At 47.4% G+C, this 15,740-nt stretch overlaps 1 protein-coding gene across 9 annotated transcripts in view; it reads right to left on the bottom strand.

Moving 5' to 3' along the window:
- R3HDM2 (R3H domain containing 2) overlaps positions 1-15,740 on the bottom strand; it is a 52,137-nt gene that overhangs the window by 17,923 nt on the left and 18,474 nt on the right. For 8 of the 9 annotated variants that reach the window (XM_068409872.1, XM_068409875.1, XM_068409871.1 and 5 more), the window contains 8 exons: positions 8,662-8,860; positions 6,756-6,797; positions 4,964-5,050; positions 3,869-3,995; positions 2,722-2,800; positions 1,915-1,974; positions 1,070-1,210; positions 570-678 (listed from right to left, as the gene is read on the bottom strand). In XM_068409872.1, the coding sequence (XP_068265973.1) occupies positions 570-678; positions 1,070-1,210; positions 1,915-1,974; positions 2,722-2,800; positions 3,869-3,995; positions 4,964-5,050; positions 6,756-6,797; positions 8,662-8,829 (813 nt within the window). In that variant the 5' untranslated portion in view covers positions 8,830-8,860. Of the gene's footprint in view, positions 1-569; positions 679-1,069; positions 1,211-1,914; positions 1,975-2,721; positions 2,801-3,868; positions 3,996-4,963; positions 5,051-6,755; positions 6,798-8,661; positions 8,861-9,022; positions 9,116-15,740 lie in introns of those variants that run through there. The other variant, XM_068409874.1, reaches the window with a different exon arrangement.

Genomic DNA, 15,740 nt, shown 5'->3' with positions numbered 1-15,740 from the left:
ATGCCCTCTGACACAGGCTGGCAAAACAGCCACAGATGAACATGCCAGCTCTGCATTACAGGCGTGGTGCCACCTGTGACAGCCTGAAGGCGGCCAGAGATTCAGGAGGGTTTTTTAGCTCCGATGACTGGCAATGCTGCTGAGCTCAAAGTGTTTCATTTTGCCGATGGTTTCTTTCCAGCAGCACTGCAAGGTCCTGACGACTTCACAGCTTGACTCGCTGCAAGCCCCAGGGAGGGGTGGGGAGAGATGCTTGGCAACACTCAGCTCTGGGGCATTTGCAAGGAAACCTTAGCAAAAGGCTTCACCTTAAAGCCTGTCCCAGACAGCAGTCGATATTCAGGGTACAAAAAAGTACCCCCATAGAACCCACACAAATTCTTCATGCATTTCCACAGCACTTTGTAAAGTTTTCATGGTATCTAGATGCTGCTGCTTGGGTGGAGTGGAAGCTTCTATTAAAGAAGGTTACTGCAGGAAACCCAAGAGAAATTGAAAGTTGTTCTCATCTTAGAAAAGTCACACTTGACTTTCACAAAGTATGCAGATATCCCATTGCCACCGCTTACCTGATTATCATCTCGGTCCATGCTGGTATCATCTCGTTTTAGGATAAACCTCTGCGGGAACTCTGCATTCTTCTCATCTTTGATGTGCTCAGAGAATCTCTGCTCAGGGCTGCAGGAAGAACCAGCCCTTGTTAGAAGGGCAAAAATGGGCATAGAACGGCCTCCATAAAACCACTGCTTTGCAGGGAGGGAGGGGGTGTGCACAGATGTTTGTTGTGTTAAATCTCTCCTCTGTCTGATGGCAACAAGAGCTCCTGCCCCTTCTTGGAGAACTAAAGAGAGCTAGGAAGGGCTTGCAAATACATAACGCTTAGGACTGGAAGTGAAAGATTCTTTTCTTCTAGAGAGGGGACCTGCCCTTCTTATGGTGGCAGAAAACTGTGGTATGGAATCCATCTTGCCCTGGACCATGCCAGGGCTCTGTGTCTGGGGGTCATGTAGCAACATGCAGGGAAGGAAAGGGGATGCCAGCCCAGTTGTTCTCCCTCTCTCCTCCTTACATTCGTGTGTTACTGGTCTTGTTGATAATGACCGCCTTCCCGGTTTGGTCAACGTTATGGTCCATGCCGAAGTAGGCAGCTACCCGGTGCAGCAGCATCCTATGGTACGAGGTCATCTGAGGGAACTTCTTGAACTGATTGCTGAGAAGAGGGGAGAAAGCATTAGAATTTAGGTGGCTTTGAAACAGGCAAGGATAATCTGACACCAAAAGAGAGACCAAGGCCAGAGATGCCTTAACCGGATCCCAGATCAGACCATGTCACCTATTCCAAGCAGTTAGTCATGACTCAAGCGCTGCTTCTTACACTGAGCGTGAGCATGGGCTTACACTGAGCATGAGCATGGGCTTACACTGCTTTGCCAGACAAGAGTTGGGCTAATTCAAGGGCTCAAGTTGAACAGGCCTTTCCTGAAACAAGATCAGCTTGTGCAGAAATGCACGTTTATTTCTAAAGCAGGAACAGGAGCCAGAATTAGTACTTATACTGCAACTTCTCTGATCCCATTAGATAAAGAAGTTTGCAAGCTCTGCTGCAGACACCTATTCTATCTCATGTCCTGGGATGTGAATCCTGCCCCTGGTTTCTCCACCCCCAATTTACGCTAGGAAGAGAAGCACAATGGCACTAATCTCCTTCGCAGTGGATATGGTGTCAAAGCAATTGATAATCAATATGATACTCAGAAACCTTGTGTATGGACAAAAGCAAGTGGAGGATGTACAATAGAACAGGCCTCCTAACCAGTGTGTCCAAAAGACACTCCCTTCTCCCCTAGGTGCCCAAGCTCCTAGACTGTAAGTTATGCACCTCTTTTGCTTGACACAAACTTGATGATCACTTACTTGTTATCACTAATAAATTCCAGAATCTCCTGTTCTAACTTTAGTAGCATCATTCTATCCCTGTCAAGAAAAGAAAAAGCAAAAGACCACCTGTAGAGACAGTGAAACACAGCTTTCTCTGCTTGGTACCCCCCTCCCTGCATCAGAGAAAAGTCACAAATACCCACAGCAAGCAACACTACTAACAAGGCATCACACGTCCTCCACAGGAATGAACTAAAAAACTCCACATTTTTTTCATATATAGTAAATTAATTGCCAGATTTTTTTTCAATTTAAAGTTGTTGTTTTGCTAACAGTGCTTGGCTTTTGGTAATATTGAATCTCTGCTCTGATGGAAGCTCCACTGGTAGGGACTCCAGCTTTGCTATTCCTATGCCAGCATTTGGTTTGATTACATTTATTACTGACACAGCAGCAGTTCCTTTAGATGTTGGTATTTGACAATCATTTATAGAAAGGGGTTTAAAGCAATCAAGATTCCTTCCTGCTTGCATTCAAACAAATTATTTTTCCTCTTTCTCCCTCTCCATAATACACAATTACATGTTTTGACTGACTGCACTATATAAAACTACAGTTGTGCTTTTTGTTTCTACACTGCCCCAGCTCTAGTAATGCTCTCTGAATTCCAAAAAGTGAAACACACTTCCAGGTACTTTCTGTAGTCCCCCCTCCTCCCAAAATACATGCATACATACACACATGCACACAAATACCACACGTTTAAGAGTTAATCAAAGAAGGTCACCAGATACTCCCTCCCTTCACTCCATCAGCAAGTTGTTTTACTGATAAGGGACCTACCGTGGGTTTTTTTTCAGTGTATTTACTAAAAATTCATGCAAATCTATCCCAGTGGAGTCTGTGTATTCCTGGCTGGAATCTGAAAGAACAACAGCAGCAGAACAAATTAACAAAACACTGCAATAGAACAGATTGAACGGAAGAGGCGTGTGTCTCACTACATGCATGAGGATGATGTCCCCACATTGCTGCTGGAGAAAATTCAGCCTCATTCTCAGCACCGACTATTCATGACAGGAAAAGAGGAAGAAAAGCCCACCTTGTTACAGAACTGCACAGGCTGGGGCCCCTATTCATCTGGGCTCAAGTCCAGTTTCTAGCACAGGCTCTGAATGCAACCCCTAAGTCAAGTTGCTCAGCCTGTAAAATGGGGACTGTATACCCTTTCCCCGGTGGGCAGCAGGAGGATCAGTATGCTACGTACAAGGCCCATTAGGAGGACGCCAGACAGAGGGAGATCAGATCAGTATATGGAGGGAAACCTTGCACCTCAGGTCAACGACTTGGAGCACACTCAGGATATTCCATGCTGTTACAGGAGGCCCCTGCAAGTGCAGTATACCATACTTTTGTATGAGCAACTTCTGCACCTTCAACTCCACAAGCTATTTAGCTGGAAAGCCCCGCTGGCCCTGTTCTTCTCCTCTCCCCATATGCTTTTTAAATTTAAAAGTAATCACAGAAAAAACAGTAAGTGAAACTGAATCTGCACCAGTGCAGAGTTGCTGTCTGTACAAGGATTTCAGGTGCAATTTGCTCACGCAGGATCACACAGCAGAAACTTAGCTCAGCTCCTTGCAACCTCACATCTTGCCACCTGTGGCAGGTTTTATAAAATCAAATCTAAACTGAAAGCAAAAGCCTATACAGTGGGTCTTCTTGGGTTTGCATCTGCACATTTAAAAAGCCACTAGGTCACTATAAACTGTGCAGGAAGCCTGCAAGTCTGTTGGGGCACATGCCAATCTAGAGAAATCCTCCCCCTCCCTCCCCATGATTTGTTCCAGAAAGGACGTTATAAAAACGATACATTCCTGTACAGTCATCAGCAGAGATAACCGCTCTGCTTCCAACAACTGTACCACTGACCAGCAGAATCCTCAAAGCGGGTAAGACAGGACCTGCCCTGTTCAAACGAGGACCTGACCTCGAGACAGCATTTTCCTTGGTGCCTTTTCTTTATTCTTGTCCTTTTCTTCTTTCTCAGCCCCATCTTTCGTGGACTTTTCCTCTTCCTTGTCAGAGGGGCAGCTAACGTGCAACTGAATAATGTCCTGGAACAAAACAAACCAGGCTGGTCTGAGTCACTTGGACACTCCCTGGAATCACTGCCATGGCTGGAGATGTTGGCAGCTGAGAAGGGCAACACAGAAAGGCAGGGGATTCAGGTCGCAGATGTTTCGTAAGAGGCTCCGTTCTCAGAGCAGAAAAAGGAGCCTCTCTGCCCACCCTCCTCCAAGCACCCCATTCATCACAAGGGTGAGGTGGTCCAAGCAGCACTCAGTCCTGGCAGAGGCCAGTTTTGTCCTTATCAATGGAAAGTAGCATAGAGATCTCTGATCTAGCAGCACAGACCTAAGCTGGTGACTCTGCATGGTGCGGTACTACGTCAGCTCAATGAAGAGGGGCTGTGGCTAGCCACAGCCTGATCTACAGCGAGCCAGCTCAGATCTCCACACACTGCACCATCCTGTGATTCTAAAGCTTGTGTAGGCAGAGAAAGCTCAACCCATCTGCTCTTGCCGGGGCTGACAGGTTCTCAGCGCCTCCCTGACTGCTGCCCACCTTCAAGCTTCAGCTTCTCTGTCACTGCTCACAGTGACCGCAGATGGGGATCATCTCTGCAGAGCACTACATATCACTTCTCTGTGAGCTGGCTGCTTTCAGTCACTGCAATCTGAGCTGCAAGGAAAGGGCGTGCATAAAAACTTCCTTTCCATGGCCACAACCCCAGAGGCTTTGTGAAGGCAAAGCACCATTCCATTTTCAAGGGCTTAAGCCTGCACAACTTGAGTAGTTGTGCGTGCTCAGTGTGTTGATGCAGATGATTCCTCGTAAGAGAAGGGTTGTGACTGTACGCATATGAGCAGTGCTCACAGGCATGACCGCTTCCTTCAAAAGCAGCCTCTTGTGAGAAATTCTTGGCTCTCAGAGGCACAAGCCCAGGACAGGACATCACTTCTAGCAAGACACAGATTTTCTGGGCTTCCACACTCCACCGCTTGCCTCATTCTAGGCCTACCTGGGACTCCAGCAGTCCATCTACAAAGGGGCTAGACGATTCTTCACACACAGCCAAACTCCTGACCAGTTTAAGCTTTGAATTAGACTGGAGAAGGAAAAGAAAGAATATAGTTAGGACACCTCAGCCAAAACGCACACACTTATGTTCATGCTGCTGCATTACCAAGCCACTCGTGCAGCCATTGTTAATTAAACTGCTAAAAAGGAGGACTACCAAACCAGCTTCTTGCAGCAAACAGAAATATATAAAGGCTTGGAGTCCTCGAGCAAATCAGTTATTTCTTCCTTCAGTCTTTGATTAGGATTTGAACCAACCAAATTTTAGGTGACAAAGTTCACTGCCTTAATTAATGCACTTTTTGACCTCTTCAGCCAGAGCAATTCCAACCTCTCCCCTCCTCACCCGACAGGAATTAAAACCATTAACAAAGGATGTAGCTGAAACCAACTATTTTATTGTTTTTTAAGATGTGAAGATTGTTATTGTTCCTAATTAAAAGGCTGTCATCCCATTTACACCTCGCCTGTCTGACCTGATGACTTGGGTTATTTTGGGTAATGTAGTAGTGCTTAGAGAAAATGCTTAAAATAAAACCTGCACTTTCAGGACTCTTGGCAAGTTGACTCACTTGGGTGATAAATAGGAAAAAATGCATCAACCAGTCACATGAGATCCCAGGCAGGATCAACAACATGGAGAAAGGTCTGAGGGACACAGACACATTCTGCCCTAGGTATGGACAGGGCAGGAACTGGAACCACAGCCTGTTCAGGTACTGCACAGAATCCTGGCGTTTAAGACCAAACAGAACCATCAGAATATTTTTTTCTGAACACTCTGGAGGTCATAAGCAGCACATCTCTTTCATACGTTACTTTCATCAAAAAGAAACCCAGACAGAACCCCTGTTACAAACTTAACTAGTCTTCCCTCTCTCTCATGCCTGGGGGCAGAACCTGTCTTTGTTTGAACTTTTGTGAAAGATAAAAAGAAAAGGGGGGGGGGGGGAAGAGACCTTTGCCCTCCCAATCACAGTTTTAAAATCAAGCCCTGAGCCACCTAGTCAGATGTCATAGCTGACCCCGTTTTGAGTAGGAGGCTGGACTAAATGAATCCTAGACGGACTAGGTGGACTCCTGAATTACGCTATATTTGTATAACTGTCAAGCCTGGAAAAGTCATGGCTACTTTTGATAAACTGCTTCACTAGTTGTTATCAAATTTTGTAAAGAAAAACTGGGTTTAAGGGTAAGAAAGGTTAAAAAAAAAAAAAATCAAAAAAAAAAAAAAATCACACAATGGCTGCATTTTTACCCCAACACTTTGCCTACAAATGTTCTAGAACAGCGGTGCCCCAGTGCTTATTACTAGCAAAAGTTTTGGATTTGCTAACATGCACATGCCATTGTTATGGGAGCAAATGTAGTATTCCCTGAAGAAAAGGGGCCTTAGGTGAAACCAGACAGTTACACTTAACTTTTTTTTTTAACTGGAGAGTGTAGCAGGCTGGTGCACTGCTCTGTCCCTCCAGTGACACCTCATTTCTGGTGTTTTGCGCTCTGGGGAGGGGACAGATGTGGTAGTTAATAGCAGCAAACAGTTCCTTCATGGGTAAGTGGGTGTTAAAGAGGAGTACTCATGCTCCAGTGCATGAAAGTTACTGTCCTGAACCATCACGTGCTGCATGTTGCTTCTGGAAACAGCAAAGTCTTGAAAATACCAGCCTAAGGTTGGGATCACAACTCAGCTCAGAATGGCCAAAAGAACAGGATGTCAAAAAGGGTCATACCTTGGCTCTTTTCCTGGCATGTCCATGACTTGAAGTTCGCCTCTGTGGAGGAAGGAAAGAGAAGACAAGAAGCTTAATCTGGATGTGTACACTGTAAACGGTACTTGCTGCGCCTGGCAGCACAACACTGAGCGTGTAAATTGACTCTGAAAAAATCTCTACCTGACAGCAACGGAAGCCCATGCAAATAGGAAGACCTAGAGAGCTGTCCTGTCAGGCCCAGGTGGACAAAAACCGCTTAAGGAACTTCACATGGATTAGACACAGTTCCTCGGTTTCTGACAGAACCAGCACAACTGTGGGATCACAAGGCACAGAGGTGGGGAGGTGCATGACACACTTCTAAATGGGAAAACTAGAAGTCTTGTACCATTCCTGGGACACGAAGGGGGTTCTAACACAGTGGATCATGAGAGAGACACACTGCTGCTCTGATTTAAGAGACACCGAGTCATCTGTTATCCCTACCTTCTAAGAAACCTTTCCCCATTCCACATGACAAAGTGACCAAAGTCAGGCTCTTTCTGAGCAACACCTGTGTCTACCCACACAGTTGTTGAACAAATCTGGAGCCAGCCACCAGCTTTAAGAGAATGGACTGAGAGCAGCCCTCAGGAGAAGGACTTGGGGGTGATGGTTGATGAGAAGCTCAACATGAGCCAGCAATGTGCGCTTGCAGCCCAGAAAGCCAACCGTATCCTGGGCTGCATCCCCAGCAGCGTGGCCAGCCGGTCGAGGGAGGGGATTCTGCCCCTCTACTCCACTCTTGTGAGACCCCACCTGCAGTGCTGTGTCCAGCTCTGGGGCCCCCAACATAAGAAGGACATGGAGCTGCTGGAACGAGTCCAGAGGAGGGCCATGAAGATCATCAGAGGGCTGGAGCACCTCTCCTATGCAGACAGGCTGAGAGAGTTGGGGCTGTTCAGTCTGGAGAAGAGAAGGCTCCGGGGAGACCTTCTAGCAGCCTTCCAGTACCTGAAGGGGCTACAGGAAAGCTGGAGAGGGACTTTTTACAAGGGCATGGAGTGATGGGACAAGGGGTAACGGTTTTAAACTGAAAGAAGATAGATTTAAGTTAGATATTAGGAAGAAATTCTTTACTGTGAGGGTGGTGAGACACTGGAAGAGGTTGCCCAGAGAAGTGGATGCCCCCTCCCTGGAAGTGCTCAAGGCCAGGTTGGATGGAGCTCTGAGCAATCTGGTCTAGCGGAAAATGTCCCTGACCATGGCAGAGGGGGTTAGAACTAGATGATCTTTAAGGTCCCTTCCAACCCAAACCAGTCCATGATTCTATGAAGCATTCAGCAGGTTGCTGAGGGTGGGCATTTCTTCAAGCTCAACACTAAGCCAGTCACTAATATGACAGGAGAGCAGAGCAGCAGGAATGAGTCCCAGCACCCTCCAAATGATGTTTGCACTGTTTTTTTTTCCTTGCTGAAATGAAATCCCAAAACATTCACTTCCTATTTGGGCATTTTTAACAGCACTAAAGCAATGGCCAAGCACAATTCCTGAAACCAAGCTCTCCCTGGGATGCCTTCACTTCACATTAAGTCATTAACTGATCCTTAGGTCAAAGTCAGGAATAAGAGGGTGGTGACAGCCATGGGACTAGAACCTGGGGACTGAGCACAAGTGCCCCCACAAGCACACCAGTCTCATTTTCTCCCAGGCTCAAAGAATATTTAAATTATTCCACTCTGAGCAGAACAGATTCAGCTAAAGAGAAAGACAGCAGCCTGTGAACAACACAGTCTGTATGGCACGGTATCCCCTTGGGAGGTGGCACCACAGCTTTAGGACCCTTTCAGAAAGGATAGCAACTAGCTTCTGTTTGCCAAGTAGGAGGAGAGGGACCAGCTCTGCAAGCTGGCAGAAGGGACTACCCACTTGTCTGCACGCTTACCTGAGATTCCTGGCGCACACTGACCTCCTCCCCTCCGTCCTTCTCCACCTCCTCCTTGCTTGGTGACCTGGACACATATTTGGTTTTGTTCACAGATTCCTCAACCACCTTTTTTTCAGACTCCTTCATTATTTCCAGAGACTCCTGTGTTGTGTTGCTGTTTGACATCTTCAGAGCCCTACAATGTAGCAATGGGCACCTGCCAGAAGAGGTGACAGAATGGGTAGAAGGGAGTCAGGGGATGGAGAGCGTTTCTATCTGGAACACAAACTCTTGCACATACAGGTTGTAACTTCATTGTAACTCATCTTGTGTACAAAGACCCCAAACCAAGCCCTCCAGTGACAGCCCACCCACTCACCCCCTTGGATGCAGCCCCTTGCAGCACCTGGCTTGAGGGGATCTTGCAGGAGCACCATGATTCTCACCAGGACTCTGGAGACACTAGCAGGGCTGAACAAAGCCTCTGAGATACACAGAGGTCCCCAGCGCAGGCACTCTCCCCTCTAACTTCTTTGATGCAAGGGAGAGACTGTGGGTAGTCCTAATGCTAGTGAACATCCAGAGGCAGGGAATTCAGTAGGTGAAATAAACTCAAGCAACCAGAGGAGGGGTGCTCTGCCCCAGGATAAACAACAAGAGGAAATCTGCATTTTTTCCCCAAATTCCAGTCCAGTCCTTCTTGTAATTAGCCAAATCTTCAGTGAGAAAACAGCCTCATACCCAAGACATTGCTCTGGTTCTTTCTGTAAAAGAAGGTAACCCCTGACATCTTTTCTCTAGCTGCCTATGGTTAGATACTTCAGGAAAAGTGGGAGTCAAACAAAACCAGTCAAAATTACAGATTAAGATGGAAAATGCTTCCTGACAAATTTGCGTTTAATTGCTTCCTTTTGATTAGCAAGAACACAGGCAGCCCACAGAGCCCCTGAAACCACCTCTGAATTAGAGCGGAACCTAGACAGGGCAGCAACATGTGTCTCAGTCTGCTGTCAGTCTTAAACAGGAGCGATGAACATGTAACATATCCATTCAAACTGTTAATTCCAAACCGATTGTCTAGAACTGAAACGTCAGCCCTCTCAGCTAACTCAAAGCAGGCCTCTTTGAGCTTGAGTGAGGGCTAAACCAGCCTACGTAGGACTGCAGAGGGATTCTGGTACCGAGAAACACATTTGTAGAGACACTGCCTGTGCAGAACCCGATGTTCGTCCTGATGACAGATAAGGAGGCTGGACAAAGGCAGGATAAAAGGCAGGCCCATTGAGACAAGTTTCCAAGAAGAAAAGGGGAAGCCTAAATTTGAGAGAGGCTCAAACAAAAGGTCTGGGCACTGGAAAACATAGCTGATGTTTAACAACTTGTTTTATTAATTACTTTGGCAGAACATAGCTGAAACAGAATCAGATCTCACAGAGATTTATTGACTCTGGTCTCTGCATGGGAACTGCTAATATTCATTAACTAATTCAGCCTCATTCCCCTTTAATCTGTGGGACTGCTGAACATAAAACATTTATTTGATGCTTATTGCAGCTACCAGAATCAGTTCCAGATACACAAAGTGCAAGAGTGCAACCAGCTGCACCCAGTTCATGGATTCCTACAGGGATTTGTAACAAACTTGTTAAGACATCCAGGGCAAATGCTCTGTTGTGAATGGAAAACGCTGAGTGTTACAGGCAAACTCCTGTGGCAGGGCTGCAGCCAGCGAAACCACAGTACCATGCAGCAAGGGTGCCTGGGAGACGCCAGCACTGCACCGGATCCACGCGAGAGGATGGGACAGGACGCTTACTGACAACAGGAGGAAGCTATGGTCACCTTAGCTTTCCTTCACACCTGTAGTCACCTTTTCTAGACTTCCGGTGAGCCTTCCCCCAGCACTAAGACTCACTGCTGTCAGCTCAGAGTCAGGTGGGAGAACGAGGAAAGGAAAAAAAGTTACTTAACCCAAGGCCTTGATGAGTCAGCGGCACCTTGAGGTTGTGTGGGAAATAATCCCGTTGACCCCAGAAGACTCACGCAAAAACGGTGCAGGGAAAGCAAAAAAAGCTGGCACATACGAAGCTGATGGGGCTGCATGGTCCAGTTTAGACACAGGAACCAGTATGTTTCAAGGCAGACGCATGTATCTGCAGGAGAGTGACTGTGGATGCTACGGGTTGATAGAGGCAAGCGGATACATCCCAGCACCGTATAAAAACAAGGTATTTGTCACTAGAGAGAACTGCTGGAAGATCCCAGCCACTGTTCATGCATGTTCATTCTGGACCAGGAAGGTTACAAGAAACCCACGGTTAATTCCATAAGCAACTTCCTACGTATCACACCTGAAAGTGTTAAGATGACACGAGGGGCAAGAAGGCTCTCTTCTCACCTGAGGGGCAACACTAAACAAACACAACTGGCCAAGATCCCCATGCCTGCTGCAGTGCTGAGCCAGGCTCCTTCAGCCCAGAATACTCACACTGTACCAAGCAGTCTGTCCCACAACCAAACCGGTGGCTTCTGGCAGAAAACAGCTGCCATCAATAGCTTGTTACAAAAAAGGAACCAGAGAGCAGTCTGCTGTTGATGTCAGCTTCGCAAGACAATTCTGCAAACACCTCTCCCTTCTGGCTGCTAACAATTTCCAAGCATGCGTGTGGTCTCAAATGCCAGGTGGAGGAGCGGGCGAGAGCACCTCAATCTGCTATTCTGAATGCTAATCAGTGCAGATTTTTGCACTGCATGGATCGCTTGCTACCCTACCACTTCGTGGCACAGGCCCACGAGACAATGTGCAGCACCACAGGTGATCCCACTGGCAGGCGTCTCCTGGAGCACCCCTGCAGGAAGCAGCTTCCCTTGGCATCACTGAGGCACCCATCTGCAGCAGCAAGGGTCTGTTCTTCATCCCTGCAGGCTGGGTACCCAGCAGTTGCCAACAGGAACTGCAATCGAGCTCCCAGGTTTATAGCAAGCATGCTGCATGGGGTGGTGAGCCCCCACACGAGGGAGTCGTGCTCTGCTGTGATGCCTCCAACAGGAACTAGGTCAGAAAAGGAAAAGGGAGCACTGGCTTGATTTGCACGCCAGCCTCCTTAGTGGGAGTCTGGATTATGCAGGGAGTGAAGCTGGTAAACTCTGCTGCCTCCCTCCCCAAAATGTTCCATGCTGTAGGAGACTGCTCCAGCCTCATGTCCAGGCCAGGGGCCTGGCTTTTAAACAAGCCAGGAGTATCTGTAGCAGATTTGGGGAAGGGATGCAGAAGGAGGCACCTGAACTGCACACACGACACTTACCTAAACAAGGAATTTCTGCACTAAAATAAAGGAGCAGGTTTTGTACAGCTCATTTTCTTTGCAACAGCCACCCTATAACAAGTTTTTACCCCCAAGTCAAGCACCTCAGTCAAATTTGAGAAGGGTAACGGGATCTTTTCTCATCATACTACAATGTAACTTTGGCATCACAACAAGGGGAATATCATCAGTTTTCCCTCTCACCTTCCAGGAAAGACGACTCAGAGCCACTGAATTGACATTTGTAGGCTGCCCCCTCCTGATAAAGCTTCTGTCCCTGACAGCAGTCCTCCAGGATACTTCCCTGCACCTAAAATTCAGAAAAGACGTGTGCACTGCTAGTGCTTCTCAATAGTGATGCTTTCGAGAAGGTTTCCTTTCTGTATGAATGAATCAGCCCTGCTCCCCCAGGACAGACGTGGGATGCAGCGAGGGGGTGGCCAACATGATCTGCTGTGACAGACAGCGGCTTGCAGAGAAAGTGGAAGTTCAGAGGACTTGGTGGAGTGGGTGGGACTGAGCTGTGCCTTGCCAGGGAGCTGAAAAGATTACATAGATGCAACATTAGGGAAGCCACAAAATCTGTGTCAGAAAAGAGAACAATGGAGCAACAGAAGGTGGGTGAGCTGCCACTGATTTTTTGGTTTGGGTCTGGAGGCTGGCAAAGTAAACAGGTCAGTCAAGGCAGTGACAGTGTGAACACTTTGTGCGTGCTGGCTGAGGGCCAGGTGAAGGGCTAGCCAGGACAGATTTACATCCTCCTCTTCACCCCGAAGGGGAACATTGAATTCCACCTCTGCTGCCTTCTTGCTACACGCATTTTACAGCTGCCAAGCCATGGCAACACAGGCAGCAGCTGGTCCTTGTTAGTCAGGGAATAAAAGCAAGAAACTTCTGCATTTACAGTTAGGATGGATCCAGCAGCAAACCTGGGAAAGGCAGGAAGCCTACTGCTAAATATACTCTCTTCCTGGCCTTGTTTCTCAGAGTACAGACACGCTCCTGTGAGCTAAATGAGGGTGCAAAGGAGACATATGGCTGCTTCGCTGCAGCTGCCTACATGCACGCTCCTGTTTTGCAATAGGACAGAAGTATCTGAGGTAGCTCGTCCCACCACGCAAGAGAATTAACCTACCTCTCAGTTTTCCGGGGGAAAGGAAACAAGTGTGAGTGGGCTCCACTTTCTCAGTCCCTGTGCAAGCCATGACCACAGGAGCAAATTTCCATGCTTACAGCCTTCTTGACCAGACTTCACACTTTGCTTCAAAGACAAGAATCTTGACTCACTTCCCCTCCATCTCCTCCCTTGGTTATTAACCAATTCTTTTTTTGCTTTCTGAGAGTCACTCCAAAAGGCATTCAACTGGGCAGAGTAAAAATCTTACCAGACTCAGCCCAGGTCAAAGTTAATGGAACAGTTTTCACTATAGAGAAGGCTGCAGAGCCTCGCTGCCAAGAAGAAACGCTGACATAGCCATAACAAGAGTGGCTTTCTCCATCCTCAGGCTGGTTATAAAATATAAAGACAGCATACTTAGAGACAAAACATATCCAATCACATGCTAAGAAGAGTTAAAAGCTCAGAAATAAACATCCCGAGGCTGGTGGTTCACTGGCGGGCAGGACAGTCCCCACCACATCGCTCTGATGGACAAAGTCAATTGTGAGCACTGGGAGGAGAACCAGGCAGGAGGAGCTGGCCCAGCCCACGGGAGGTTTGCTGGTGCAACTGGTAACTAAAACCTACAAACCAGCCTGTAGGAGGGAAGGGGAAAAGCAGTGGCCTTTTTCCAGCATCTGAGTCTTTCACTTCACCCCTCTGTGTAAGGCTTTAGTATTAGCATCATATACCACTGAGTAAGTACCTCCTGCAAGGTTAAATGATGATGCTCTCAATGAACAATTTGCTCATTGGCTTCCAGGTCAACCAATCGGAATCACAGCTCCATGGCAACAGGCTCTATCACTAGGAGCAACCAGACAAGTTTGGGGGGTGATTTAGATTCCCCCTCCTCGATCCCCTTCCCGAGCACAGTGTCTGCTGTAGAAAAAGGTTTTCACAGGAAAAAGTGGAGGCGGCGAGGTGGAGAGGGTGCTACAAATTCAAGGCATTAAAGCCTCCTTGGCTCTACTGACTAAGTCAGGCAGCACAGTGCTCCCTCTGCACCCAGGGATCTTCAAGAGAGGCTTTTGTCTTCTCCTTTTCTGCCAGGGCACAGCAGCTGGTAAAACTTTTGCTATATTAAAGTACACCTAACAGATGCAACAAGAGGCTGTAATGAAAGGCTTTGCCAGTAGGACCAACAAAGGCCATATAGCTCCTGAAACATCTCCCTGCTAGGCTCCATTTGGGCTCCCAGTCCGCTCTGCAAAATGTCAAGCTGCCTGCACCAACACTGCTGACGGGGGCATCCCCAGCATCCCATTAAAAGTCTGAAAACAAACAGGTAAAGAGCCTTTTGAGCACACTCCCTTTCCCTCCTGTTGGAGAAAACAGCTCCCCATCAGAGGTAACAGTTCTAGCTACAATGAGCACCCGGTCCACTGAGAAAACCCTGAAAACTTACTCAGGAACGCTCGTAAGATGCAACTGTCTCCGCCAATGAAGCAACCTGTCCCGAATTCTCTCCATTGCCTTTTTTATTATCAGTTGAAGAGAGGTGTTTAATTCCTCCCTACCATACAGTTCCTACAAAACCTAGCAAAACACCCGCAAAAAAACAGGAGGCCAGATGTATTTGACTGTGCAGTGCATAGGCTCCCAGTGCTTAGTCATTGCTTTAAATCTTAATCTCTACCCCCACATTACATCAGAGGTGAAATTATGATACAGATGGAAGAGTTTGACTTCAGGTGGAAAGGGGGGAATAACCTTCTATTAACAAGGAGACAGGCAATGCAGGTGAGATAGAAAGCCCTCTAAGTTAATTCTGCAGAATATCAGGAAGTCTCCAACATGTCCCTCCCAAATAATTCCAAGGAGGGTAAGACACCACCAGTTAAATTGCCTTCAACCACAGCTGAGGAAAGTCCCCATATCAAGCTCTACTTCACATTTGCTGAGCAAACGGCTGCAGCAGCTTAAGGTGCTGATGGCTCTCCTGGCTGTTCACATAACATCTGTGCTGTAAGGCAGGGCTGCTACAAGAGTCTCCCTTCAGAGGGACCCATCTCTGCACCTCAGCAGAGCCACTGCCCACTTGGTTTTGAGGGGCTTAAGCTCAGGGGCTACCGGGCCTGTTCCACTAACCATAACCCCTAGGAAGAGGCCAGTCTCTGCAACAGCCTAGCTGGGGTGGCCATGGTTAGCCTCTGCATCTCTGGTTGAATGTAGGAATTGGAGCCTGGAGAAGAGATGTAATCCTAGAACTCTTCTTCATTTCAAATACCTTTAAAAAGGCTGTTCACTAGTACAGGTGCAGTTAGCCCTGTTAAATGGCACAATAGCCAGTAGGTGTGTTATGGGAAACATAATAATGCATCCATTATCGACTGTTATGGCACCGTGCACTGGAATAGCTCCTATGTTCAAGTGACATGACAAGAAAAGGAGAACAGACTTCTGTTTGCAGTGCCTGCTCAACGTCGACAGCGGTGCCTCATCCGTCTCACCACTGAGGCACCTTGATACCAGCTCTCTGAAAGACAGTTTACTTGCATTTCAAGCCCTCTAGTGCCCTAGCTGGAAACACCAGACTCAATCGGCAACCCAGTACATTCTCTGCTGCTCTACAGCACTTCTGGGTACAAAAATCTCTTAAGCACTTTGAACTGGATGGATAAACTTTGCTT

Source organism: Nyctibius grandis, chromosome 11 (assembly GCF_013368605.1).
Source record: "Nyctibius grandis isolate bNycGra1 chromosome 11, bNycGra1.pri, whole genome shotgun sequence".
Lineage (NCBI taxonomy): Eukaryota > Metazoa > Chordata > Aves > Nyctibiiformes > Nyctibiidae > Nyctibius > Nyctibius grandis.
Note: the sequence above shows the minus strand (reverse complement) of the source record. Positions and strands in the feature narration are given on the sequence as shown.